The 27,966-nt window shown below is 35.9% G+C and overlaps 1 protein-coding gene across 1 annotated transcript in view; it reads right to left on the bottom strand.

The window, feature by feature from the left end:
- Positions 1 to 5,591: 5,591 nt before the first annotated feature.
- LOC119042835 (solute carrier organic anion transporter family member 1B3-like) overlaps positions 5,592 to 27,966 on the bottom strand; it is a 44,024-nt gene continuing 21,649 nt past the window's right edge. The window contains 10 exon segments of the mRNA XM_037136641.2: positions 5,592 to 5,712; positions 5,715 to 5,794; positions 9,282 to 9,399; positions 12,272 to 12,336; positions 13,296 to 13,480; positions 16,158 to 16,323; positions 19,652 to 19,847; positions 21,207 to 21,371; positions 24,372 to 24,614; positions 27,380 to 27,478. Coding sequence (XP_036992536.2) covers positions 5,657 to 5,712; positions 5,715 to 5,794; positions 9,282 to 9,399; positions 12,272 to 12,336; positions 13,296 to 13,480; positions 16,158 to 16,323; positions 19,652 to 19,847; positions 21,207 to 21,371; positions 24,372 to 24,614; positions 27,380 to 27,478 — 1,373 coding nt within the window. The 3' untranslated portion in view covers positions 5,592 to 5,656.

The following is a 27,966-nucleotide window of genomic DNA, read 5'->3' as shown; positions in this document are numbered from 1 at the left end:
AAGTTTATCAGCAGAGGCTGGTGGGGGTGAGTCTGTGGGTTAACAGTCAGAAATGCTCTATGGTGTTGCTGAAGTGGTGTTACCGAACAGACCCAGGGGCTGGTGAACAATATATTATTACCAAAATGACCCCCCTTTTCTCTCCAGAGGTTCCCCCGACCCATAATAGGTTTGCTTTGCCTGCCACCAGAGGAAAGACATCTCTCAATGCCAGAGATTGGTGAAAAGGAAAGGAATTATTGGAGAAATGACTTAATGTCTTCATTAAAATACTGAAGTCCTTTAGAATACCCACAAATGCACACAGTCTTTCCTTCTCTGCTTTGCCCAGTCCAGGATACTGTATCTCAGGAAAAGAAGCAGAAGTCCATGATTCAGGCTCCTGACACCATCAGCTGTGTTGCCGCTATGATCTTCAGTTAATCCAAAGCCATGTGGCACCTTCTGATGGCCCACCAATAAGAGTCCTTTCACCCCTTTTCTTCCAGGCAAGGTCTCTCTTGCTGCCTAAGCCACATGGCAAAAGGGAGCACCCCAGAGCCGCGTGGTGATATTCATTGTGGCTGCCATGTCTGGGTTTAAATCCCTGTGCCAATCTTCCTATGCAGCCCCATTTCCCAGTCCTTCCACAATCAGCTACACCTGCCAGCATTCCTGTATCCTTCCAGCTTTACTGGGCTGCTATAGCAAGTCTGGGTAGGTGTGGCCCCATGACATGGAGCCAATCATTGCCAAGCTGTCACCTGTTGTTGTAATCAGGAGGAGTTGCCTCCCAGTTACATCTTCGGTGGAAGTCACTTCCATCCCCCTGGATCAAAGCATGGCCACAGCTATTTAACATATCTATGCAACCAGTTAAAGATTATAGATATGTTAAATGACCATGCTAGGGGTTAGCTGCAAAGCTGTTGCTAAGCCAAACAGCTCTCAATGGCCCTGCTCCACATGTCCCACCCCCCAGCTCAGACTGCTGGGGGTGAGGACATCATATATATATATATATATTTCTCTAATATTTCCTGAACACCCTGAGTGCTGGACCCCATTACAAATCCCTGTTTGGGGGCCCCCCTCTTGGCTGCACCTGTTGCAGTTTTACCGCTTGTGTTGTAATCCTCTCATCAGGTTGACCTTGAGCTCCAGGTGGTAAGCACAGTGTAGTTTAGGAAAGGTAGATGTCGCACAGAGAAAAGTGACAATGGCCACTGCCAAATTTGTAATGATTAATTTTCAATCATTTCGTTTCTGTAAAATCTCCACAAATACATATGTTGAAATAAAAAAAGAGATTAACATGGTTCCTGTGAATGAGAGACATGAACATTTTTTCTATGACAGTATTTATTACAGTGTATATTATCATATGTTTACAGGCTTATTTCTCCAGTTCATTTGTGGGCTCCCAAATGGCAAAGATTCTATTTTATAAATATTTTTATCTCCTGTGCTTAGCCTGTATGGCAGTCAAAATATACTTTTTGACATTTTAAAATTTATATGTTTGTTTTAAAATATTGAAAAAAATCTTCAGAATATCAGAAACCATCACTCCCCCATCCAATGATTTTAGTGAAGCTATTTTTATTCTTGCATGCTGTTCTGAGTTTTATTTATAGAATGCATATTTTAAGTGACTGATAGTTTGAAATTTAATTATTCATTCATTCATTCAAAAATAATTGATAAGGCACCAAGTGTGTCGGGTCCTGAGCTCTGTGTCGGGAACGAAATAGGCAGGTAAAGTGAGTTCCACTCCTGACTTTTTGGAGTTGATGACTAACAGAGGAGTCAGATGGTTATCAAATAAACATAAGTAAATGTAAAATTAGCCTTTTGATAAGTGCTAAGTTGCCACAAATATAATTGGAAGATTTTTAAGTAGTAAGAAATCAGAGACATTGAAGAAATGGGACTGAGCTTAGATCTCAAAGGTGAAAAGCAGTTAATTAAGTGAAAAAAACCCCCAGCATTTCAAGGAGCATCATGGTCACAAGCCCAGCTGTGTGGAAATGGGGGACAATGTAGAGAAACTTCAGTGTGTGCGCTCATGTCTGTTTGCCAGCAGGAAGGCATACATGCATTGGAGACTCGATTAATGTTTCATTTACAGACTTGATTTCTCCCTCAAAATAGATAAGATTTCTTAGTTTGCTGCTTTAGTTTTTCCTCTAAATCATCTACTTTCTTTCACAATTTGCTTCTTTGTTTTTTCTTTCATATTTTCATAGGTTTTCTTTTTTTAATATATTTTATTGATTATGCCATTACAGTTGTTCTATTCCCCCTTCATTCCCCTCCACCCTGCACACCCCCTCCCTCACCATTCCCCCCCTTTAGTTTATGACCGCATGTCTCAACTTCTTTAGATTCTATATTTCCCCTACTATTCTTGCCCCCCATCTATTTTCTACCTACCATCTATGCTACTTATTTTCTGTACCTTCTCCCCCCTTCTCCTTCTCCCATTCCCCTGTTGCCAACCCTCCATGTGATCTTCATTTCTATGGTTCGCTCCTGACCTAGCTGTCCTCTTAGTTTGCTTTTGTTTTAGGTGTGGTTCTTAATAACTGTGAGTTTGCTATACTTTCACTGTTCATCTTTTTTATCTTCTTTTTCTTAGATAAGTCCCTTTAACATTTCATATAATAAGGGCTTGGTGATGATGAACTCCTTGAATTTGATCTTATCTGAGAAGCACTTTATCTGACCTTCCATTCTAAATTAAAGCTTTGCTAGATAGAGCAATGTTGGATGTAGGTTTTTGGATTTCATGACTTGGAATACTTCTTTCCAGTCCCTTCTTGCCTGTAAGGTCTCTTTTGAGAAATCAGCTCACAGTCTGATGGGAACTCTTTTGTAGGTGACTGTCCCCTTATCTCTTGCTGCTTCTAGGATTCTCTCCTTCATTTTAATCTTGGCTAATGTAATTATGATGCATTAGCCAAGATTAAAATGGAAAGGAAACTAGGACTCAAATCAAAGGAGTGGACCAGAAGGAAGAAAAAAAATGACCAAACAAAAAAGGATGAAGAAACAAGAATTCAAAAAAAATGAGGAGAGGCTTAGGAACCTCCAGGACATCTTTAAATGTTCCAACATCTGAATTATAGGGGTACCAGAAAGGGAAGAGGAACAGCCAGGAGTGGAAAACTTATTTGAACAAATAATAAGGAGAACTTCCCCAATCTGGCAAAGGAAATAGACTTCCAGGAAATCCAGGAAGCTCAGAGAGTCCCAAAGAAGTTGGACCTAAGAAGGAACACACCAAGGAACATCATATTCTCATAGGTTTTCAAATATAAGTTCATCATTGATTTGTGGTTTTTTTGGTCATTGCCTTCTTTTAACCTTATCCTATATATATTTTAATTATACTCTTGCATTATTTTGATTCTTTGCAAGCCTTTCTTATCTCATTCAGGTATGTTGATTTTTTCCTCAAAATTTGTATTCCTGTTTAATAAATGCCATTGATTTAGGCCCTGGCTGGTGTAGCACAGTGGATTGAGCGTGAGCTGCAAATCAAAGAGTCGCTGGTTCAATTTCCAGTCAGGGCACATGCCTGGGTTGCAGGCCAAGTCCCCTCATGTGGGGGCCACATGAGAGGCAACCACACATTCATGTTTCTCTCCTTTTATTTCTCCCTCCTTCCTCCATCTCAAAAAAAAATAAATAAAATATTAAAAAAATAAATGCCATTGATTTAAAGATTAATATTTATTCTGGATTCTTGGACTCTGAAGTAGATCAAATAATTTGAGGCATATATTTTAATGTTCCTTTCCCTCAATGTACATATCCCATTTATAAAAATAAATGCATTCTTTGAATTCATATTATTTTTAATTATATAACATTTTATCATTTAATTCTGTTAATGTTCTTCCTCCTTTTAAAGTGTAAGTTTTATGAGTGTCCTTTGTTTGTATTTGTTATTATGTTTTATACTGTTATTGATAGATGTTTAACACTCAATAATTCTTGAATAAATAAATATTTGAGATGTTGCTTTTATTTGCATTTAAAAAAATGCTTCATAATTTCTCTCTCTATTTATACTGAGATAGGATCCCACTAGACATGTTATTTGGTAAGCTAGTAATGGAGTGGTTTTTGAAGTTTCTGCCTGTGTGATTAATGAATCTCTTTTTAGGTCTGCAGCTTGATACTAGGTTGATTATATAACTCCCAGGCCAGTTCCTAGATCCTAGCCAAGTTGTGTGACTTAACTGTACTCAGGAACCTATCCCCTTACCCTACAGTTTGGTTTTCTGTATCTCTTTATCAAGAATTCTCTACAGAGGTTTGTTTTTTGAAAAAAGATGTCCAAAACTGTATCACAAATGCTTCAAATCAGAATCTCCAGGGTGGATTTAAGATTGGGTCCTTTAAAAAAAAGTTGCACAGGTAATTCTGGTGCCCCCAAATATTTCTTTTGACCTACTGGGATAAACACTATGATTTCTAGCATTCATTATAATAATGCTGCTGTCAGTAGCAAATGTGATATTCTAATATTTGTTCTCTTTCAGTGCCCTTGTTCTACTTGTAGGGATGTGAAAGACGTCTCTTTGTGCATCAAAGACAAACCAATAAACACAATAAAAACTTGTAATTTAGAGACAGCTCATAAATTATCTGGTGCAGACTCTACTTCTTCCAGAGAACAGACAGATGAGATGAAGACACATCTTTTATTTATTTATTTATGGTTTTTTTTACTTTACTTTTATTTTAATTGTTGTTCAAGTACAGTTTTCTGCCTTTTACTCCCATCCCAGCCCACCCCTCCATCCCTCCCCACTTCTCTCCCATTTCCACCCCTGCTTGTTTTTGACCATGTGAAAGACATATCTTTTAGATGGGCTTTGCTTTTTCATGTTAATATCAGTTTTTCTTAATTTTTTTCCACGAGCCCCAAATAAACAACACATTCTACAATATGTTGTCTGACAATCACAGCTTGCAAATTTTGTCTTTCTCTATTTTCAGCAGTATTTTAATGGGAAGTCAGAAGAAGATGCACTGAGGTTGCTAGATAAAACTCAATTTTGAATTATAAATGAATAAGGTCTGTGAAATATATGACTTAGTACATGAATGATGGACATTGTGATAGTGTAAATACTCCATTGTACGAGACTTCAGGCTTGAGTGACACAATCCAAACTGGGCTTTTTTTGTGTGTGAAGATATTATGCTTTTCTCCTTGTTTATGCTATAACTTTCTCTCCTTATTTTTTCACCGCTACCTATTCTCTTTGAGTCACTGGTTTTATTGAGTTACATTACCTGAGCAAGTACATTTTCTTCTATTACATACTACTCGCACTGGAAATGTGTATGGATCATATATTCTAGTCTTAACTACAAATGCAATCATATAACTATGAATATTCCCATTTGATTTCATTTATAGTTTGTTTCATTATTATAAATTCACAGGTAATTCATTGTCCCATCATGTGTAATGAGTGTGGGAATAGTCAGTAAAAGAACCAGAAAATGCTCAAAAATAACATCCTATTGAATTAATACAGTACTGGTTGAAACACAGCAACAGAAGACTTTTTTCCCCCTCCTTTTACAGGGTTCACTGCCTGCTCTGGGAGAAGGTACGGGAATGTCCATCATTATTTAAGAATTCTAAGTTCACTTAATTCTCAGCTTTTCCTCCATTTCCTGATGCTTGGGTGTCTTTTTCTTGATAGATTTTTTCATAGCATAAATTAATACAATAAACAAAATAACTGTTACAAATTTGAAGCATCCAATCAAGCCAAAGTAGGTTTTTCTGTGAAGAGAAAAGGTACATTTTTATTTTAAATTCTGTGAAACAATTTATAATGCTTCTCTCCAGTAGGCAGAAGACCTCAAAAGAAAAAAAGAAAAAATGATGTTTGAAATTATACATGGAAATATTAAAGTAGCAATTCTAGTGATTTTTTAATTGGAGCACAAAGAATTATTATTTTACAAAGAATATTAAGCCACAGAAACTAAAAGTAGTTAATGATCTTCCCAAGTGCTTTCTATAAAGTACCATATTTTTCAGACCATAAGATGCACCTAGGTTTTAGAGAAAGAAATAGGAAAAAATTTTTTGAAGCAAAAATGTGATAAAATATTTAATAGCATAAATAACATAATATTTCACCAGTGTAAATGTAAACAGAACTCAACAGCAGCATTCATTAACAACCATTATTTCTCCCAAATTAGTTGGGGGGGGGGTGAAGTGTATCTTATAGTCCAAAAAATACAGGTTAAGTATATTTAGAATGTTTAACTTTCTCAAAGCAAGATTTTATATATAATGTGATAGATTATAAAGAAAATGAATTGACTGTGAGATAAGCAAATTGAAACTGTTCAGATCAAACCAGGAGCCAACATTTACCTTTTAGACTTAGGAAGCGTAAAATGCCCTGCAGTGCGGCCTATGGGGATATTTCAAAGTGACGTAGCACACATGGTCTACTCCTGTGAGTCTCAACTTTGGTTGCACATGAAAATCACCCGAAGAGACTTAAAAACTACTGTGCCCAGACCACCCCCTTGACCAATTAAATCAAAACATCTAGAGGTGGGACACAGAAATTAGTATTTTTTAAAGCTGCTCAGGAGATTATAATGAGCAAGAAAGATGGGTGACCACTGACCTCGTACATCAGGGAGCACTCACTGGCCTCCTGGGAGTGGTAACGAAATGATGATGAGCTTTGTACAAAAACTTTTTTTTTGAATAATTAAGGTTTAATTGAAGGTGAATGACATTAGTTAATTATATAATTTTGACCTTTTTAAACTTAAGTTTATCAAAATTTCAGTAGGATCTTGTGGTGTACTGGGTATGATGAAAGCAATATCTAAAAGTCTTCCAATATATTTGCTTCATGCTTGGGTTATATCAAGTAGTAATATGCTAATATTAAGCATTTCAAATATTCCATTGATATCAAGAAAAATGAATGAGTTTCTTGTTATGTGATTGTTACTGAGAAAATTTGAATGAGTTGTGTTTAAATTTAGGATTGATATCAATATGCATGTCTATTTCTTAGATTAGGGATTGTTCATATATGTCTGTGCTAGATAAAATCAGTGAACAATTATCTGATTACCTCCAAATAACAAATCCCCCAAATCATGAGGCAATAATGTAACTTTTGGCTGTGTATTCATTGGTGAATTCACAGCTCTTTTTTTAGCAATTACTTTCCAAAGTACTTTAGGTAAAGAAGCCAAAGGAAAAGTGATGAGGGCTGTGAGTGAGCTCCAAAGTTCCTAGGGTTACAAAGAGGGTTAGTTATTTCCAGCTTGCCAGAATGGTGCAGACTTTAGGAAAGATCATATGGTTAGAATTATAAGGTACGTAGCTTTCTCAGACAGCCTTCTTTTACTTCGATATGCATTTCAGTGTCTGTCTTGTCTTTTTTAAGCTTGATAGTTCATTCCATTTTTCCCTTTCACACTTTATTTTTTAAACTTTATTTTTATTGTTTAAACTGTTACAGATGTCTCTATTTCTTCTCCTTTGCTCTCTTCCACCCAGTCCTTGACACCCCTTTGCTTAGGCCATCGTCACACTATTGTCTGTGGTTATGGGCCATGCATATATGTTCTTTGGCTAATCCCTTCACCTTCTTTCATCCAGTACCTGGCACATCCCCTCTGATGCTGTCAGTCACTGTGGAAAGCGGTATGGGGTTTCCTCAAAAAATTAAAAAAGGACATGCTTTTTGACCCAGTGATTCCATTTGGGAACATATCCTAAGGAACCTGTGACACTGATTCAAAAGAATGTATCTACACTATGTTCATAAAAGCATTATTTACAATAGCCAAGATCTGGAAACAGCCCAAGTACCTATCAGTAGATGAGTGGATAAAAAAGCTGTGGTACTTTTACACGATGGAGTACCATATGGCAATAAATAGGAAGGAAATCTTACCTTTTGCAATAGCATGGATGGACCTAGAGAGTATTATGCTAAGGAAATAAGCTAGTCAGTGAAAGAGAAATACCATGTTGTCTCACTTATATGTAGAATCTAATGAACAAAATTGATGAACAAAATCCATTTTTTAAATTTTTAATAATATTCTGCTCTATGAGTATACCCCAATTTATTTATTTATTTATTTATTTATTTATTTACGGACACCTTGGTTGCTTTCATCTTTTGGTAATTATGAATAAAGCTGCTACAGATATACATGTGAAGATTTTTGTGTGTGCAGAGGTTCCCGGCTCATCTGGGTAAATAATTAGGAGCACAATTACTTGATTATATGATGAGCCTATGTTTAGCTTGGTAAGAAACTGTCCCACTATTATCTAAACTGGCTGTACCATTTTGCCCTCCTACCAGCAATGAGAGTTTCTGTTGTTCCACACCACTGCCAGCATTTAGTGGTGTTTATCTTCAGATTTTGAGAACTCCATATAAAGAGCTCTTTAGGACATTTGTCTTGTATCTGTGTTGTGAATAACAAATAATTTTTCCAGTTTATCTTTTGTCTCTGAACTTTGTTTAAGATGTTTGTGATACAGAATTTTTGAAATATTTTATTTTTTTCTATAATAGTTTTGGAGGTTTGGGGTCACACTTGGAAACATGATCTTGCTTCCTAGAATTTATTTCTTCCAATAATTTCTATCACCATTTCTTCTAATACTTCTTTTTTCAAATTTTAAATTTATGTATTTGTTTAATCAGCAGTTAATTTTTATTTAAAGTTAAGGTATTATTGCCGCAATTTTTTTCTAGATGGCTACCTGCTTGTTTTCTTATGAATAGAATAGTATAGATATGATCCTTCCCTTTTTGTTCCCAACTGACCTATGACTAGGGCCCCAATTGATCATTTTGCATCTTCTGAGAGAAGCCAGAGGACATTGAACGTAACTGTTGCTGTTGATTGTTAGGAGAGGTTTTGGAAACAAAATGATTTAAGTAGAAATCCCAGATCTTTTTGTTATTAGCTGTGTGATTTTTGAACACATTATTCATTCTCTAAAAATTTTAGTTTTTCCATATTTAAATACTACTCATATTTTAGCTTCTTTAGAAGAAAAAAAGAAGACAAATGTTCTTGTACAGTTTTTTTGAGTATTAAAATGAGGCATTAGATTGCCTGATACGGTACTGGGTACAGTTTATTAAATGGCAGATATACTTATTAACATTATTATACTGACAATAATATTTCATCTTTTAAGAATTAAAAGCAACAAAGGAATAATAGATTAATGAAATATAATAGTGACAACTTACCCGTATAATTTGGGATTATACATCCTACAAGAACCTTGCTTCCCATGGCTGTTGATGGACCACTTCATGCACGCTCTATCAATCAGAGCCCCAAAATATACAGGTGCTAGAATTCCTCCTGCAACATGAAGTGAGGTGTCAAGCCAAGAAACACCTTTCAAATGCGATGGTGTGATATTCCATGTGGATACATTTTGGGTTAAGTGAACATTAAGAAGTTTGGAAAACTCGTTCATTGTTTTGGCCTAATTCTACTCAAGAATCAAGGTAATCAGACAGCTCAAAGGCTAAAGGGGGTCAAAAATATAGTGATGGGAAGAACTGACTGTGGGTGGTGGGTCCACAAAGCAATATCCAGATCTTGTATCATAAAAATGTACACTTGAAACCTATATAATATTATTAACCAATGTCACCCCAATAAATTAAATAAAAAATAAAAAGGGGCTGTGGCTGGTATAGCTCAGTGGATTGAGTGTGGGCTTGTGAAGCAAAGCAGTTCGATTCCCAGTCAGGACACATGCCTGGGTTGCAGGCCAGGTCCCCAGTGGGAGGCACAAGAGAGGCAACCACACATTGATGTTTCTGTCCCTCTCTTTCTCCTTCCCTTCCCTTCTCCATAAAAATAAATAAAACCTTTAAGAAAATAAAATAAAATAAAATAAAATAAAAGAGGAATCGCAAAAGCTCAAACCATAAATGATAGCACAGACATCTTTTTTTCTGCTCTCACCTTGTCACCACACAAAAGAACACTATTTATATGCCTCTATACTCTGTCCTTATAATGCCTGATTGGTGAAAAGGAGAATATTGTTAGTAAAACATGAACATGATATTAGTTCATGTGCAATATTTTTCTTTTTGGCAAAGAGAGCTGGAAGAGTGGGAATAGACACGACTTCACAAGGAAATGAAAAGACCTCAACTGCTGCCAAGGCAAGAGATTTTTCAACTTTATTTTTAAGAAAATGAAAAGGTAAGTGCCAACACTAGGACTTCCTCCCCAAAGAAGCACAGGCCAAGCCTCACACAAAGCTAGGCTCTTGGCAACCTGTCCTTTCTTGGCCCAGAGCTCCATGTCCACCTTCTGGGTGTCACGGGAGTTCTCTCCATCAAAGGGGTGTGTTTTGAACACTTCCTGAACCGGACTTGGCTGTCCCAGTCACAGTCTGTGGTGCTGACTTTTGATTGTAGTGATGATTGGGCCTCCCGTGACCTGTTGCTAACCTAATTTTTATTTATGGTTTATGATTTTATATTTGTGAGTCTTTTCAGGAACATGCATGTGATTTTATAGCAGAATTGCACACCTACTTTTACTGCTATTTTAATAACCTCTGAGATTGACTCCTACTTCTAAGCATTGGTAATTTGACCCAAATTTTAGGGACATGATCATTTGGACCAAACTTAATGAATGAAATGTTTTAGGCAACAAACTCGGTCTTAAATCATTATTGGAATTTTAAAATTTCAAATAGCTTGTTTTCCAAATACCATTTTCCGTCTAACATACGGTATAGATCTCCCCAAAAGTATGCATATATTGTTTCAAGACAATTGTTTTTAAATCAGAAGTTGGTAGTCAGCCAGCACTTTTCCCATAGAAACAGATGGGTTCCATTGTGTCATATTATCGGACAAATCAAAATAGGATGCTCGCAACTAGAAGACAAAATTTCTTTTTTAAAATTTTATATTACTAGAGGAACTTCCTTTATTCTCAGTCTTATTTCAGCATAACAAAAGGGAGTACTGACCCTCAGATTCTATGCTCACTTTTATGCTCTAGATTCTAAGAGTAAGGCATTTCCATTGGATCTGGAGAGAGGGAGTTGCTGGGATGGGCAGAGGCTGTGAGATCAGAGAAGCAGAGGAGAGGAATCTGGGGAGGGAATTGTGATGGAATCCTACAGCACCTTTTTTCTCCTCTCCCAGACCCATTGTATTTCCTCTTTTTACCTTTGAGGATCTGTGGTCCTCCCCCAAACTTCTTGCACAACTTGTCCATTGTAATTTGGCCACAATGTTACATTTCTGTCTTTTGCTTGCAAGGGTACCAAAGACTGACCCCTCCCACTTCCCTTTCCTTTTGTCATAAGAAATTGCCTCTAGGCCATTGACTAGTGCATGACCCCATGACCCCATGACCAGCCTTCTACCTCAGCCCCTAGGTGAATGGTGCCCTTTTCCCACTTCCTAGGAGTTAGCATATAATGTTAACAGGTCTTACACAGAGGCATGCGCTATTGTGCTGGAGTAAAGCTGGAAGTTGTTAAACTAACAGGAATCTGTGTGGTCTAAAAGGTAAATGGTAAATAGTATGCTAGTTACTTCATGTGAATATTTAGAAATAGGCTTTTAACCTCAAGCGTCTACAGCCTTACTCTTTAATGACAACAACAAAAAAGGCAATTTCCTCAGCTTTCATTCAAAATACTCCCTTATTCCAAAATAGTCAATTCTTTTAGTTCTCACTTCCTCTTGCATTTTTCACTTCTGATAAAATTTAGCTGCTCCAGTTAGAGAACCAAGCAGGGGGGAGTGGGGCAGGGAAAATCTACTTCAGTTGTTTTGCAGTGTTAGCCTGACCAGATTCCCAGGCCACCTGCTGTTTGGGGCATTACCCCCCCCTCCTCAGTGTAAAAGGAAGGCCCTCTACTCTGCTTATGGGAAGAAATATTCCTAAATCTGAAAGGAAGAACAAACTTTGCAGACCACCCATCTCTTGTTAGAAAGAGTGTAAAACAAATATGGTAATTCCTTTTTCTAGTTGAAGATGGACGTGACCTAGAATGAACAATCAAATTCTCCTTTAGTTCACAGTTTTCCTCTGTCTCTTATTGGTCATTGACCACAAAAATATAAATAATTTTAATTAATACTTTTTTGCTGTTTTTTTAAATTGAAATTAATTACACCCAGTCTTTGAGCATGGATGTGAAAATTTATATATTCTGAATTTATAATTTGTCTATTTATCATACCTAGCGTTCGTATAGTGAGTGAATGGAAACCCACCGCGAGTGATTTCAGTTCAGGTTGAACATTTCTGAAATAAAATAAAGGCAAAAAAAATCATTAAACATCTTTAAAATGCCAAACTGAGTGCAACAGTAAACCATTTCTGTGTCATTGGTTTTCAGGGTTGAATAAAAACCTTCAAGTAAAAAATTGACTTTATTTAAAGTTCTATTTTCAGTTGTTTTAAAAGGATACGATCTGAATAATAATAATTATTACTTTCCCCTTATTTATTTGATGAGTTACCACTTCAGGATAAAAATACAGTATTTCACAAAAAAATACATCCTTCATTTCATCCTTTATCCTTCATTTCAGTATCAATGACAATTTATAATTATGTATTTATTTTTAAGCTTATTTGTCTAATGTCAGACTTCCTTGTCATACTCTAAATTGAATGGAAATAGATATTTCATCTGTTTTATTCATCATGGGATATTCATCATGGTCTAAATATTAGTTTAATGAGTGAAGAAAGGAACGAATTCTGTTCACATACTTTTTTCTTGTCTGTGAAGGTATTTGAGAGACTATATGAAAAACCATTCTATGGGTGGATTAAAAGCTTTGGAATACTATAGACCTTATATCATACAATTTGGTTCCCAAATATTTTCTTTCAATAAATCAATAGATAATTCACTCTGATAGGATCATCGGGATGTAAAGCTTTCAAAATTAAAAGTTCTTTGAGAGTCACAACAGAGATTCTTTAAGGATTAAGGCAATTTTCAACTAGTCTGTTCTAATACTCTTAGTAAGAGGAGCAAGTATAGAATCCATATTTTGTCATGTAAGCATGAGGCGAATTATTATTAATTATGTCATTGAAGCATCAAAATAATTATAAGAAAATGCATTCTTAGAATATTAAAATGTGACAAAATGGAATTTGGGTTCCAAATATATTGTGGAAAAATGTATGTTGTTGAGTGTGCTTATAGTCTCCTATACATAAAAAAGCTTTTAAAAAGTGATACTCACTTAAAAACCAGCATGATACTTGAGGCGGTTCCCAACGACGAGGTAAAAGAACTAAGGATCTGCACTACGTTGTAAATATAAAATTTTCGTGCACACTGATCACCTTTTGGGCATATCCCCAGTTTTGCTGAGATGTTTTTGTTCTGGAAACCAGTTGCTTCCACACAACTACAGTTATAAAATTCCTACAAAACAGTTTTTGAGATAGTACAGAATATATTTGTATAATATGACTGATTTATAAACATAGTCCATTATATTTAAGAAGTATCATTCATTCAAGCTAAAATATTTATAGTTTATGAAGAAAATATCCTAAAAATACAGTTGCTTGACAGTTGAAAGGCAAAATACTTTACTGGGTTCCTTTCTAGAAAACAAAATGAAATTTACCATTAACATTTAATTCATGCTGGCTTCGAAAGTTAAGAAAGACTAAAATAATGTTTGAAACTGTATATAATTTTCTCATTAGTGTAAATTCTTTTACTATTTTCCTCCTACTCACTTTTACTATCCAAAACACACCTATTTACTCTCTTTAACAATCTCTACTAAGTATCAAGGACATTGTTTGAGGAGGGATTACCCAGGGAATCCAGAAAATATAGTAATTTTGGGAGATGCCAAAAATCTGGGACTAGAGCCATCCCCTTGGAATGGGGCAGGGCCCGGTGGGAAATGGGCCAGACCTTGGCCAGCCAACACCAAGTTTAAGAGCATAATGACAGATTAGAGAATAGATGATATTATTACCAGAGAAGGTAAACCTAAGAGATTACCTTAATAGTTTGAGGACAGGAAGATGAAATTTAGGAACAAATGATTTCAGAGATTTAATTTGGCAGGCACTTTATATATGGACAGCCAGCTTCAGTAATTGTTTCTGAGTCTAAGCTAAGCTAAAGTTTAAGGGAAGTTTAAACCTATCAGTGCTAAAGGCTAATTATTGGAGGAAAAATGGAGGAAGAATTTGAAGCCATACTTATCTGATAACCAAGCTTTACTTTTTTACAAGGAATAATGTGGGAAAATCCCTGTATGTAGCAAGCTTATCGGCTGATAAAACCAAACTTATATATAAAGAATCTTATTTTGAATGGTTAAGAATAACTTATGTTTAAGGATTTGGTAAAACAATTCCCCAGTAGTCTCAAAATGTACAGCCATTGGCAATATTAAGAAGATAATGCCACCCTACTAACCCAAGCTCTGGATTCTAACATCATGTCTCAGGCACCACTAATAGGCAAAGTGAGACCATAGATTAAATGGGGCACTTTCAGTGTGATGTGGGGTTTAAAGATGGTCCTTGAGCCATATTTGTGCAAATTTATGGTCCGATTTTTAAAAAATCTAGGTGCTTTATTTAAAAAAATTTTCAGTAACCTTCAGTAATATGATTAATAGAACTATGGATAAGAAAAGGATGAAAAAATTGAAAATCAAAGGCAGAAGGCTGTGGTAGAAGGCAGTAATCATAGCTGATATTGCCAATGTTGGTTCTAGAAAAAAGGGCCCAGGAAATGACCCTCCTACTTTGTGAGAAATTCAGTGGATTGGAGGTAAAATAGAGAAAACCCTATTTGATCCCCAACTCCTGGGAACGACCCAAGAGACTGGGGAAAACCCATAATTTGTGTGGAAGGAGATATTTTGAGTGAAGAAGTCCATGGAATTTCTATGTGAGATGTTGGCACTAGGTTAGCAGAATACCAAGTTATCTTGGGTAGAATTGCCAACTTTGGGGAAATGAAAATTGGAAGGCTAGAGTTGGATAGTCAAGTGAATACAAAGCTTTGATTACTTTCTTTGAAAAACAAAAGTGTAGTGAGGCTAGAGATAAACTGGTCAGGATCTACATGCAAAATTGCACACAGTTTTCCTGGAAAGGCAGGGAGTGTTGACGAGGAGGTAGCTCAGGACTCCCCCAAACTACTGAAGGGTATGAAGTACCTCCAACTTAATTAAAATCATATCCTTTCAACAAATGAGGGTTTTTACTTTTATTTTTGTTGGTTGTTTTTTATTTCTAAGTGTTTATACTACTGTGAATACTATAGCTATTCAAAAAAGTAATTTCTATGAGAATATAACTAGACATATAGAACAAGGATGAGACATCTTTAGCCAGCCATGCTAGTAACGAGGCAATAAACTTTTCTGATCCATTACATACTGTTTTCTAGAGTACCTTGCGGTATATGGTAATTTGTAGAAACTGCTGTGCAAGATTTAAATACTATATATTTAAACACCAAGTGAATATGAAATAACCTAAGTATTTCAGTAAAGAAAAAAGGATTATCGTAATTATCCATTTAAAGTAACTGCACATTTTGAGGGGTTTAATTTTATCTTTATTGTGTATTTTCCATTACAATTTAGTCCCCTTTTACCCTCTTACCCTCTGCAAATTCCACACAGTTGTCCATGTCCATGAGTCCTTTTTCCTTTTTGCTCAATCCTTCCACCCCTAACCTCCCCCTGCTGTCCCTCACCCTCACACTAACTTTTTAGATGTCCTAAATGCATTTAAATTCTAAAAGGTCATACTGTTATATACTCAAGAGGAAAAAAATGCGAGTAACCCCCAATGAAAATTCAAGCAACAGAAAATCCTATTTGTGTCCCAAGTCAAATTTTGTTCTATTTCTACATAAATTTTATAAAACCCAAGCAGAATTTTATATGAGGCTTTGTTTATACAAGATTGCAACCATCACAAGGACACAATACTGTAAATCTTTTTCTTTTATCTTTTTTACTGAAGCTACAATTATAGAAAGTTTGATAAGTAATTGTTAAATCAATATCTGTGATTTTGATTAAGGAGAGGAGGAAAAAAAATCTAGTACTCACTATAGGCTTTTTATTGCTGCTGGAAGATTTACATCCTGCTAGACAAGGTGACATGTACGTTATTCCATTGCTCCCACAGACTGGTTCCCACTGGTTTTCATCACAGTTGCAGTTTAAGTTGCAATCAGAACGTGGTATACTTATGTGAGATGCCACTGTATTATTTCTGGAAATTATGATACACATATATCAAAAAGAGAGAGACAGAGAGAGAGAGAGAGAGAGAAAGAGAGAGAAGGAAGAGGAGGAGGAGGGCAAAAGGGGGAAGTAAAAAGAAGAAAAGGAAAGGAAGGGAAGAAGAGGTAAGAAGAGGGCAGAGAGGGGAGAGGGGAGGTGAGAAAAGGCGAAAGACGACAAAGGTTGTCCTTTAATTCAATAGGAAAATCTGATGAGCACTGATGCCAAAATGGCAACGTTTTATAGGGCTTATTAACTTCGTCACCTTCCATCTTTACCCAGACATGATTTTTGATCTAGATAAGGTAAAATAATAAAAGAAACCACAGAGGTTAGGTAAGACGAAGACAAGAGGTCATTATATTTCAAACTTTTCTCATCCTTTTCTTTGTGATTCCGTCACTTCATTTTCCATTACTCAGTTTCTCTGCAGCAGGGCGATGGCCTTGGACCAAGGCTCCTCCTAGCTCACTGTGACATCCCATAAATCTGTGAATGTTATTCAACTAATTCGAATTTAATAATCTATATTTTCACTTCATAGGAAAATAAGTCAACATGCTTCAAGCAGAATCCTTGAGGATAATTTTTTTAAAAATTAAGAAAAATACCATCCGTTGAGAGAAACTAGAAAAATTGCATATATTTTTAAAATAAAACTTCAACATGCTTTATAATGACTTACTGTAAAACATGGTTATATTTATGAAATCTAATCTTAAAACACTACTAAAATTACAAAATAGAACTTTTGTATAATTAGTTTTCTGCTTATAATTTTTTAAAGATTTTATTTATTGATCTTTAGAGGGGAAAGGAAGGAGAGAGGGAGAGAATATCAATGTATGGTTGCCTCTTGTGGGTTCCCTGCTGGGAACTGGCCTGCAACCCAGGCATGTGCCCTGACTGGGAATCAAACCGTGACCCTTCAGTTCACAGGCCCACGCTCAATCCACTGAGCTACACCAGCCAGGGCTGTTTGTGAATTTTTTTAAATAAATTTTTTTGTTTTTGGTAAAAGTCTTGATAATAATTAAGGGTTGATCAATTATCTTAGAATGAGAAATTAATTTACATGAAAAAAGAGAAGAGTAGATTCTAAAACTCCAAAATTCTATTATAAGTCATTTTACTAAAAAGCATCTAACAGCTAACTCCGCCCGGGGACATAGGACTGGGAGTAGTTTAGCTCAGTGGTTAATGAGGCGGTCTAGACACTGCCATCAGAAACTCCCGTGCCCATCTTCCTTCTCTCACGTCTTGGCAATGTGACTGCTCTTCCTAAAATCAGTTCTGCCATTTGTAAGTCATATATAATGATATTAAACTCATAGGAATTTTTTTGGGGGAAAAATGAATTTGCCAGTTCTCAAAGTTTTTGTTCTCAGTAGCCCATCACACTCAAAAGGTTGGGGGCCCTCAAAGTTTCTGTTCAAGTGGCTTGTATCTGCTGATATATACTCTGCTGGAAAGTAATGGTAAGAAAACTTTAGTACATGAAAATATACAAGCACACATTTGGTATCCAGCAGATGAGTGTCCTCGCTGACTATCTCACAGGCTTAGAAAATGCCACTATACATTCATGAGAAAATGCGAATGAAAAAGTGAATGCCATGCTAGTATTTTAAAAATACTTCCAAATTTGTTGACACTCTGATAAGCTCCCAGGGACCCCTACAGACCCTCTTCTGAGACTCTCTATACTAACTCATACTTTCAGAATCAACCCCAGTGACCAGCATTTCACAGATGCTGAAGACACTAATCCTGCATTTGCTCTCCTCAGACTGTGAAATCCATGCAGGCATTGATGTAACAGATACATTTCCTTGATTTTTAAGGAGGTATTTTGTTGAATTTTACTGATTGAAAAATATTCCACAGAACTATAGCTGCCTTCTTTTGAACAGATGGCACAGTTATTATACTGGTTTTTAGGGAACTGGCTAAAGGCTAAACAAAGCCTGCCCTGAACCAATGATGGGAAGTAGTGCCATCTGAAGGCATTGTAGACTTCAGACAAGTTGTAGTTTCTCTGAGTCTCAACTAATAAAAAGGAGAATATAAAAGGGTTGGGCTGCATAATCCTAAGGTCCTTTTACTCCTCAAGTTCAATGCTCTAGGTACTCTGTATTTTCAACTAATAGTAGAGTAGGTAGTGCTGCATAGAAATAATCACAGTCAGGATTAGGAGGAAGACAGGAGATAATGCAAGACTAGACTGGCCAGCCTCCAATAACATGATGATGCTTAGGTAAGGAAATACGGGAATATTTGACAAGTTAAAGTTGATACATCATAGGATCTAGAGTGTAAAAGCTCAGAACCCACAATAAGTGGTTAAAGAGCATAGTGACTGAACTGTGATTCAAGGATCCTTGCTTGTTACTTCAATGGGAGCCCTCCCAAATATGAACCTTCCTAAGCTTAAGCTGTTGGTTGTATTTACAAGATGATACATATGCACAGGAATCTTGCCCTTGATTTGGGGTAGAGATTGTAGTAGTCAGAATAATTCACAACACTTGATAATAATAACAATGAAAGGTTTTCTAGGCTCTGATATGCACTTATATACAAGATATTTATCAATTCTGTTAATAAAGACAGTGCCAGAAAAAGCAGTATTTGTTTGCAGAAAAGGTGAACTCAGTAGTACAATGGAAGAAAATGTTTTCTTGTAAAGATAATTGTTAAACATCAAAATTAACTGTAAATATAGATAGTTCAGTCACTTTTAGAAAATGTCATTTAGCCCCGGCTGGTGTATCTCAGTGGATTGACCGCGGGCCTGTGAACCAAAGATTGAGGTTTGATTCCCAGTCACGGCACATGCCTGGGTTGCAGGTCAGTTCCTGGCAGGGGACACATGAGAGGCAACCATACATTGATATTTCTGTCCCTCTCTCTTTCCCTTCCCCTCTAAAGATAAATAAATTAAAAATCTTAAAAAAATAAAAGACTTAAAAAAAGAATTTTGAGGAAATCAATTTCTTTAAAAAATGTAATGTATATTCATTTCATGATACATCCATGATTATAATGATTAAGCCTAAGAATTTTGGAGAAAAAACCCCCTTCAAATTTTAGTCAAAATCTTAACATTGCTAGCCATGTAATTTGTGTACCTCTCTAAACCTTGCACTTCTAGTCTATAAAGTTAGGATTAAAGTACACATCGCTTATTGTAAGCACCCCATAAATGATAACTATTGTTACAAACTATGTAGTTTTTAAAAAATAATTTTTACCCTTGCAATCTTTTCCATTCAACAGCATATACATTGTGCAACTATATATTGATATATACAAACCCATCATAGGTCAAGGTTAGACCGGCAACTGGTTTGTTTTCACAGAAGAGTGCAAAATTAACTAGGTATAGTGTGAGGGTCACAGTATTGATACAAAATAAAAATTTGGCAATTCCGAGCAAGGTAAATTTGAATCTTTTAATGATATATCCTCCTGCAAACATTCCACTCGCAAGACATGGAAGGGTTATAGCTCCTAGAAATAAAAGAAAAATTGTCATTGTACACAGTTATTCTGAAATGCCTTTCCATATGGAACACTGTGTACACCAACCAAATTCATCATGATCTTATCAATTTGTAAGAATGGTAGGCCCAGGTAGGTGCAAGCAACCAGTATACCATGTGGGAGAGAGAAAAATAATTTCTCCCTGCCAATGCTGAGGGTCTGGTTCCCCAAAAGTAAAAGTCAGTGACAGAATATTTGTATACTGAACAGATGGTTTCTATGAGATGCTATTTCATCCTGGAAATCAACAAAACATCAGCTTCCTGCACATGAAGCTTTTTTCCTATCATCTAAAATCCTTTACATCTCCTCAAAATGAAAAGTTCTAATTCTTAAAAACACTCCAAATTTGCTCAGTACTTTAGAATTGAATACTGGAGTTAATATCTCTTTTTTATGAATTCAAACACATACATATACCTTGAGATGATAAACAGGTTTACATACAGTGTTAAAAATGAATGATCCCTCTTATGTTTTCATTTCATTGTGCTGTAAGAGTTATTAAATATGAAGAATGCTCTAACAAAAAATTCAGGCTGGTAAAATTACTGGGAGTCAAACTTCACTCCTCCAGTTCAAACTTTTATCTCAAATTCAGTATGAGCATCATACATAATTATTCTTTTCTCATTTATTTGTGACCTACTCACATACCTGTTGATAAATTCAATTTAATTCATCAAATATTTATGAAGTTTCTTCAATGTTCTGGGTATTGTATTAGGTAATGTACTACTCTTAAGAATTCAATATTATCCCTGGGTCTTGGGGAAGAATGATGTAAGAAGACCATTCCTCCATGAACAAGCCTTACTATGTTGTGGTAAATGAACATTGTAGCAAAAAAAAAACAAAACAAAAACAAATAGCTATACAAGATGATGTTAGTTTTGAATTATGTCGACATCAATAACATGTTTAAATTGTTTTTGTTTGGGAAACATCACTCTTCTATTTTTTGTAAATAGCTGAGTCCTGATTCAAAGTTCATGAGTTATGGAAATACAATAATCACTTTATAAAGGGCTTTGTCTCTGGATCTCAGCACTGAATGATAAGACCCAGTTATGCAGATACCATGTCTAAGTATTTCATTCACATGCATTTTCTTTCTTCAAAAAATCTATTCAAAAATAATATGAAGTGCCACTTCAAATTCAGAACAATGATGATATCACAAGATCGACAAATTTGATAAGATTTGCAAAAGAATAAGTGGAAATTATATTTACTAAAATGTGGAATTGCCTTCACAGTATCACTCACTACTCAATTACTTGGTAGTATATCATGTATCAAGCAAACATGAACAGTGTAGCTTACCAATCACCAGGTTAGTTTCAGATGCAGACTTATCATATTGTACTTCTAAGTATTTGAAGACATAAGTAACAATAGCAATAAAGGCACTGGCTTGCACCAGTGACAGCAACAAATACAAAACATACAAGGGATTGGTAAGGATGCTCTTTAAGGACTGGAAAAAACCTATAAAAACATAAATATAAGAGATAGAATGTAGCTTAAATATACATTATCTTAATGTTATAAACATGTTATATGACATTTAAAATGATATAAATTCATGACACCAGAAAGTCAGAATACCTGCAATCATATCAATAATTTTGCATAAATTTCTTCAATTTTTTCTATCTATACATTAATATGTACTTTATTTCTTTTACCTTAATGGGATCATGTATACATGCTGTTTGCAACTTGCTTTGTTCACATTGTATTTGGTTATTTTTGCCACTCTGCCACCCAACTACATACTTGACTAATTAATTTATTCATTCATTCAACATGTATTTGCTTTTCAGCTGGGGACCAGGCAATATGTTTGTGTTCAAGAAACAAAAGTTAATAAGACATGAACGGTCTCTTTATTAGCACTCAATAATGAAATTACTCAACAAAAATTTAATAATGCAGAAATAAGAAGAATAAGATTGAAAAATCATGAAGATCAATTTAGTGCCAGGACACAGGTCCCTTGTTTTGTGGTACACAGCTTTTCTTTAGTAAAACTACTGCCTCAGTATACCTGGCAGTATCATACATCGCCTTTCTCAAGGTGCCAGGAGAGTCAGAGAATAATGACGTGTCTCAGTTGACATTATGTCAATAATAGTACAACCACCTGCACCTACAAATAGAGGGGTAACAAATTCATACCTTCTGTCCATGGAAGAATTATGTGGTCCGTGTCTGTGATTAGTAAATCAAACAGGCTATACTGGGAGTTAAAGTGGAAGGAGCTACTTAGAAAAACAGGCAAGATAGCAAAGTCTGAAAGGACTGAACCAGATACTCAGAAATAGTTATGTCTCGATAACTTAACTATTTGAGAGATAGATGGCACAGGCTTTGAAAGATCTTGTTCTGCAGGTCACTAAAGGGTTTCATTAGATGTGGTCAGAATCAAGCCTTCTTTCTAGTGGCAACTAAAGATAGTTTTATCTGCTAAAAGCAGAAAGGAGAGTTAGGGCAAACAGTGTAGAAGAAGGAAAAAGAAAATTTATAACTGGAGTAAATAATATTTAAAATGATTCGGCTGAAGCATGCCACATTTTTCTCATGGCGCTCCACAGTCTGGAGGACCCCTGACAGGTGAGGTGATCTGAGTAAGTGGTGATGCTGGGTCAAGAGCAGCGGAGCAGGAGTGCTCGACAGGTCATGGACTTTTTGAAGCAGGTGGGAACTTGAGTGTCATCTGCTCTGAACTGCCACACAGTTGTGATCCACAATATATCCTCAGTAATTGGATCAATAAACCAGTCAAGGAACATTAAGCTAATGTCCTCAGAAAGAAATCTGTTCCGTTTTTGGCCAATTCTTACTCTTACTAATTTTATTTACAAATTATTTTTGTAATGCACTCAAATATTTCTTTCCTTCTTTCTAGTTAGTCTTATTATTTCTATTCAAAAACATAGAACAAATGCAATTTTGTTTTTTCCAACTAAATGGTTTTAGTTATTTTATCATTCTTAACAGCACATAATTAAGGGCCTCTTTACTGTCCTGGCCACTATCTAACAAACACAGCTGATATTCACATGTGTCCTATTTTTGTATATTTATTACCCTCTCCATTCTTTTGGGGCTCACAGTCCCTTATGTTCTTTTCAGTTTTAGTCAATCCACTACTGTTCACGGGTTTGAGCTGGTGCAGCGGAAACAGCATAGGCCGAAAAACAGTGAAATTTTTCTTGGTATGCTATTTTCGGTGTACATGTTAAATTTCAGAAGCTTCTAACTCAGTGGCATGCTGGTAAATTTTTCACTGACTCTTGGGAAAACAAGGCCTGATTTGTGGTGTTTCCCAATTTATGCAGTAATAAATGGTGGTAAATCCCCCCACAATGGCCAATTTCAAGCTTCTAATGTAGCGGACGAATGAACAGTCCTCTCTCATAAGCCAACAGAAGCTGGCTCCATCACACCACTGGTTTTGGATCAACGTGATGGGGAGGAGAATATAACAATCACGTGAGTATAAGAAACTATGAGAGGGAGAAATTAGGCTATACCTGAGAATATTTAATTCGCTTCAACACAAAAAGGTTGTCAAGGGATTAGACACTGCTCTGCTGTGGGTTGTATATGCCACCATTTCCCTGCAATGTGCAGTTGCACTAACACCTCCTTGTATCCACGACCTTGCCCTGACTGCTGATGGATCGTTCTCCAGGTGATTGCTCTGAAACTGATCTCCACTAGCCCTCGGTGCTTATGTCTGACGGGACGGCACTATCAGACAGTGGAGGGTCATTATTCACATGACTGACTTTGAGCATCATAGCTACTGCTGGTGCTTCTACTTTTTAAAAGTATTTTAAGTAATCAAACTTTTTTCCCTATGTGATTACAAAGAAAAAAACATGTTATTTTAATTATCTAGAGAGAAACCTCTTATTTCTTTCTCTTTATGCCACCTCTCCACCTAAGAAAAGTTAAGTTGCCCAAGTTACAGACACTGAGAGTTTCTTATATCTAACATTACCAGAGCACTTAAAGACTATATTACAATTGTCTGTATGCTTCTGGGTACAACCCACTAGATTGTAAATTCTAGGAAAATAGGCAGTATTCTATCACCCAGGCATAGTACAGTGCCTGGTACTATTTACAAATGAGTGAAAAAATGAATGAAATATAATAGTCCTTTTAACCCTCATGGTTCACAGCATATTATTTTGAAATGAATATATACTCTTTGGTTTATAAATGACAGATATTTTTAATCTTTGGGTGGTTTCTCCCTGATAAAGACTGCAAACCAAGTCCTCTTCAAGGAGTTGATTTGTGTTCAGAAAACATTTGCTAATCTTAGTAGGAATCTTTGAAAAATAGTTCAGCTAAATTCAGTGCAGAATGGCTATCTCTAGATGATTTGAGCATGAAATTGTTTTGCAATACTCCCTCCTTCCTTTTACTGAGATTAACAATTCCAAATGACAATAAATATGAAACACTTACCAGTTAAATTTTCAGCCACATTTTTCCTATAGTCAACTGGACTAGCCATTTGATTCTTCTCCTCATTTACTTTGAGCACATGCAATGATGCTGAACCTTTCCTTTCTTTCTGTGGCTTATCCAGATTTTTGGGCAAGAAAAAAAATGGTATGGAAGTAATAAGAGAAAATAGTCCAGCGGACAGAAAGCTAAGCCACCAAGCACCAACCCAACGGGAGTCCTTAGGAGTTATTCTTATACTGCCTATAATAAAGAATTAGGAGAAGACAGTAAAAAAATATTACTTTAAATGCAATAATTCTGGGCAATAAGGGTAATAATGATTGTTTCCCTCCACAGAAACAAATCAACTATATTTTATCAGTTCTGAGACACTACTTTCTTTTTTCACATGTTGTCATCTCTTATATCTGAATAAGCTTAAAACTTAATGACATCATATAATTGCTCTTGTGCAGGAATCAGTCATGTCATTGCCTGAGCTGGTGTGAACTTGGTGGCTTTTCTGATGACATTAACTGGACAAAACCATTTTTGAACATTTAAGCCTGCAAAACATTGAGGTACCAATTATGGAAGGCATAAAAACCCTTGTTCTTGTCTGAAAACTATTGGCACCATCTGCTGAGGTTAAGAAAGCACCAACAATGAAATTGACAGAAGTCTGCAAGAAATTCTCAAAGCCAATCATAGCACCCCCCACCTCACACAAGAACCTGCATTTCCAACTCTTTGACAGCACCAAAAACGGTATTGGTGAAGATATACACAAAATATAATCTGAGTTTAAACATGACCAGGAGCATTGCACTCTAAAATTCAGGGATAATTGAACTATTTTATTTAAATTATATTTTTCCTGAAGGCATGCATGAATAAACATTATATTTAAACAAGTATAAATGAGCTACCTCAGGAAACATAAAGTAAACATTCTAAGTAATGAGAAAGCACAACATGTGTATAACATACACACCACAGAAGTCTGAAGCACAGTGATGGTGCCACCATACTTTGATCTATCAGAAAACTTAGTGATATGACAAAATATTGACTTGATTGAAAACTGAATAGAAATAAATGTAGAAGAGGGGGAGGGGGATGAATGATGATGAAAAAATTAAATTAAAAATAAATGATTCGTTCTCTTTATTGGACTAGCTTTCAAGTATGCACAGATCACAGTTTAAGATTGATTTACATGATCATATCGTTTCATAAAACTGATCACATTGTTTCATAAACAGCAACTCAGATTTTAGAAAAAGATTGGTAGGAACAGTGACTTCATCTACCTGCTAAATATTTACTCATGAAATGTCATTTTGATAACATTTTCCCTGTTCTACCACTGGTCTACAGATAGGAACTAGAAATCATGATCTAGTTAAACAGGGCATGTCAAAGTGTTTTTCTTTCTTTTTTTAAACAAAATTTATTTATTTACATTTAGAGAGAGGGGAAAGGAGGGAGAAATATGAGGAGAGAAACATCAATGTGAGAAAGGAACATCATTTGATTGCCTCTCAAATGCTTAAAACTACATGTGCCTTGGGGACTGGACCCACAACCCAGGCATGTGCCCTGCCTGGGAATCGCATCGGCAACCCTTTGGTTTGCAGGACAGTGCCCCACCAACTGAGCTACACTGGTCAAGGCAGTCAAAAAGTTTTCCAGGGCTGACACACTGTCTTAAAAATTGAAAAATGATACACAAGAATCTGCTTTTCCTTGAAAATTAATCACTAGAGCTTGTCAATGCTGGATCGAAATTTCTGTATGAAAAGGATAGGTTGAGGCTGAGCGGGGCCTGTGCTTTTTGGTGTATGGGGAAGGCCATTAGTCCACTACCAATTCTTCCCACTTAACTACCACACCTGACACTCCTGACTCACTTATGTTATCTCTTCGGCTCCACTAGGCAATGGATTTTGCTAAAGTGTACTTTGTCACATGTTTATATTGTACCCATGGCTGAATAAGAGAAGATATAACAAGGTCTCAACATGGCAGAAATGGAATTAACAGGGATTCTAACATATTGTGTGAGGAGTGATTTCTGATTATATAAAGAAATTATAAAACTATTGACCTAAAGACTCTAACAATTTATTTCTGTACTCTTTGTGATAAAAAAGAATGATGATCGTGGACGTGAATGAGCCAAAATGTACAGAATGTGAACCTGAACTCTAATTTACATGTCCAAAATAGAAGATACAAAACTTTTCAACAGGTACTTGCTTAAGCTTGATATTATAAAACACTTTCAAGTTTGTGGTTATTGGCCTACTGTAGTGTCTACTCCATTTTGAAAATGAACCCCTTTGATCTACTTGGAGATCTATTCAACTCCTGGTAGATAGAAAATAAGATGTTTATTCACAAGCATGAATTACTTATTATACATTAAGTCAGGAATCATCTTGATATGTTCTAAAAGATATAGCAGGTGAGGCACAGATGTTTATGGCTCATTGTACGAGGGCTACAATACAGGCATGCTCTTGGTGACCAAAAGCAAGCAACTTTGGGCTAGTTAACAGTGGTTTCTTTAAAGAAAGTACAGTAAGTTTTCACTGAGCAGAAGCCACATTTTGGAAGAGACTTTAAGAACCATGCAAATAGAAAATGGAGAGAAGGTTTTCCAAGGGTAAATGCAGTGAAGTGTTATTACAGGGCACATTTGCCAATTTGCCAATTAGTTTACAGTTATTTTGCCAATTAGTTTACAGAAATTTGCCAATTAGTTTACAGTTATTTTGCATGAAGTAATCTTAAGCAAGTTTGTTAAAAATGTTTAGACTTATTATAGACTTAGTGGTAAAAGTCTGGTATAGACAAGAGCTGAACTTTATTTTTATTCTGGTTATTCATACATTTATTTTCTATTTGTAACTTTTGACAAACTATCACAAAGGACTATGAGGGTTAATTCGATTTTCTGGAAGAATGATGTCCTGTACAGGAAAAGCATTGTCATGATATCTTGTTTTGATTGTACTCACTCAGATCTACATATCCAAAATCCACGTATATTCTAGCAAAGAGAGATCCCAGTGTTAGGCCAAAAATTGGACCAATCATTGCGAATGCAAATAAACCACCTGAAGATAATATAAAACAATTTTATCAGGCACTAACAATACATGGTTCTTTTCAATATATTTTTAAAGTAACATTACACAATAAAAGTTTTAATAAATAAAGAAACAGGAAAGCATTATGCTGAGTGAAATAAGCCAGGCAGTGAAAGATAAATACCATATGATCTCACCTTTAACAGGAATCTAAAGGACAAAACAAACAAACAAGCAAAATATAACCAAAGACATTGAAATAGAGAACGGGCTGACAGCATCCAGACAGGAGAGCGGAGGGAATTTCAGGGAAAAGGGGGAGGGGTTTGCAGGAACAAGTATGAAAAACACATGGACAAAAACTAGGGGAGGGTGGAAATGGGAGGGAGGTGGGGAGAACTGGGAGGGTGGGCTGGGGTGGGAGTAGAAGACAGAGAACTTACTTGAACACCAATTAAAATAAATTTAAAAAAAAACTCTATATACCTGTACTTTGCTATTTAGGCTATTGGGTA

Source organism: Artibeus jamaicensis, unplaced genomic scaffold (genome assembly GCF_021234435.1).
Source record: "Artibeus jamaicensis isolate MK-2021 breed Jamaican fruit bat unplaced genomic scaffold, CSHL_Jam_final contig_233, whole genome shotgun sequence".
NCBI classification, from domain to species: Eukaryota; Metazoa; Chordata; class Mammalia; order Chiroptera; family Phyllostomidae; genus Artibeus; species Artibeus jamaicensis.
This window is presented reverse-complemented; position numbering and strand designations above follow the sequence as displayed.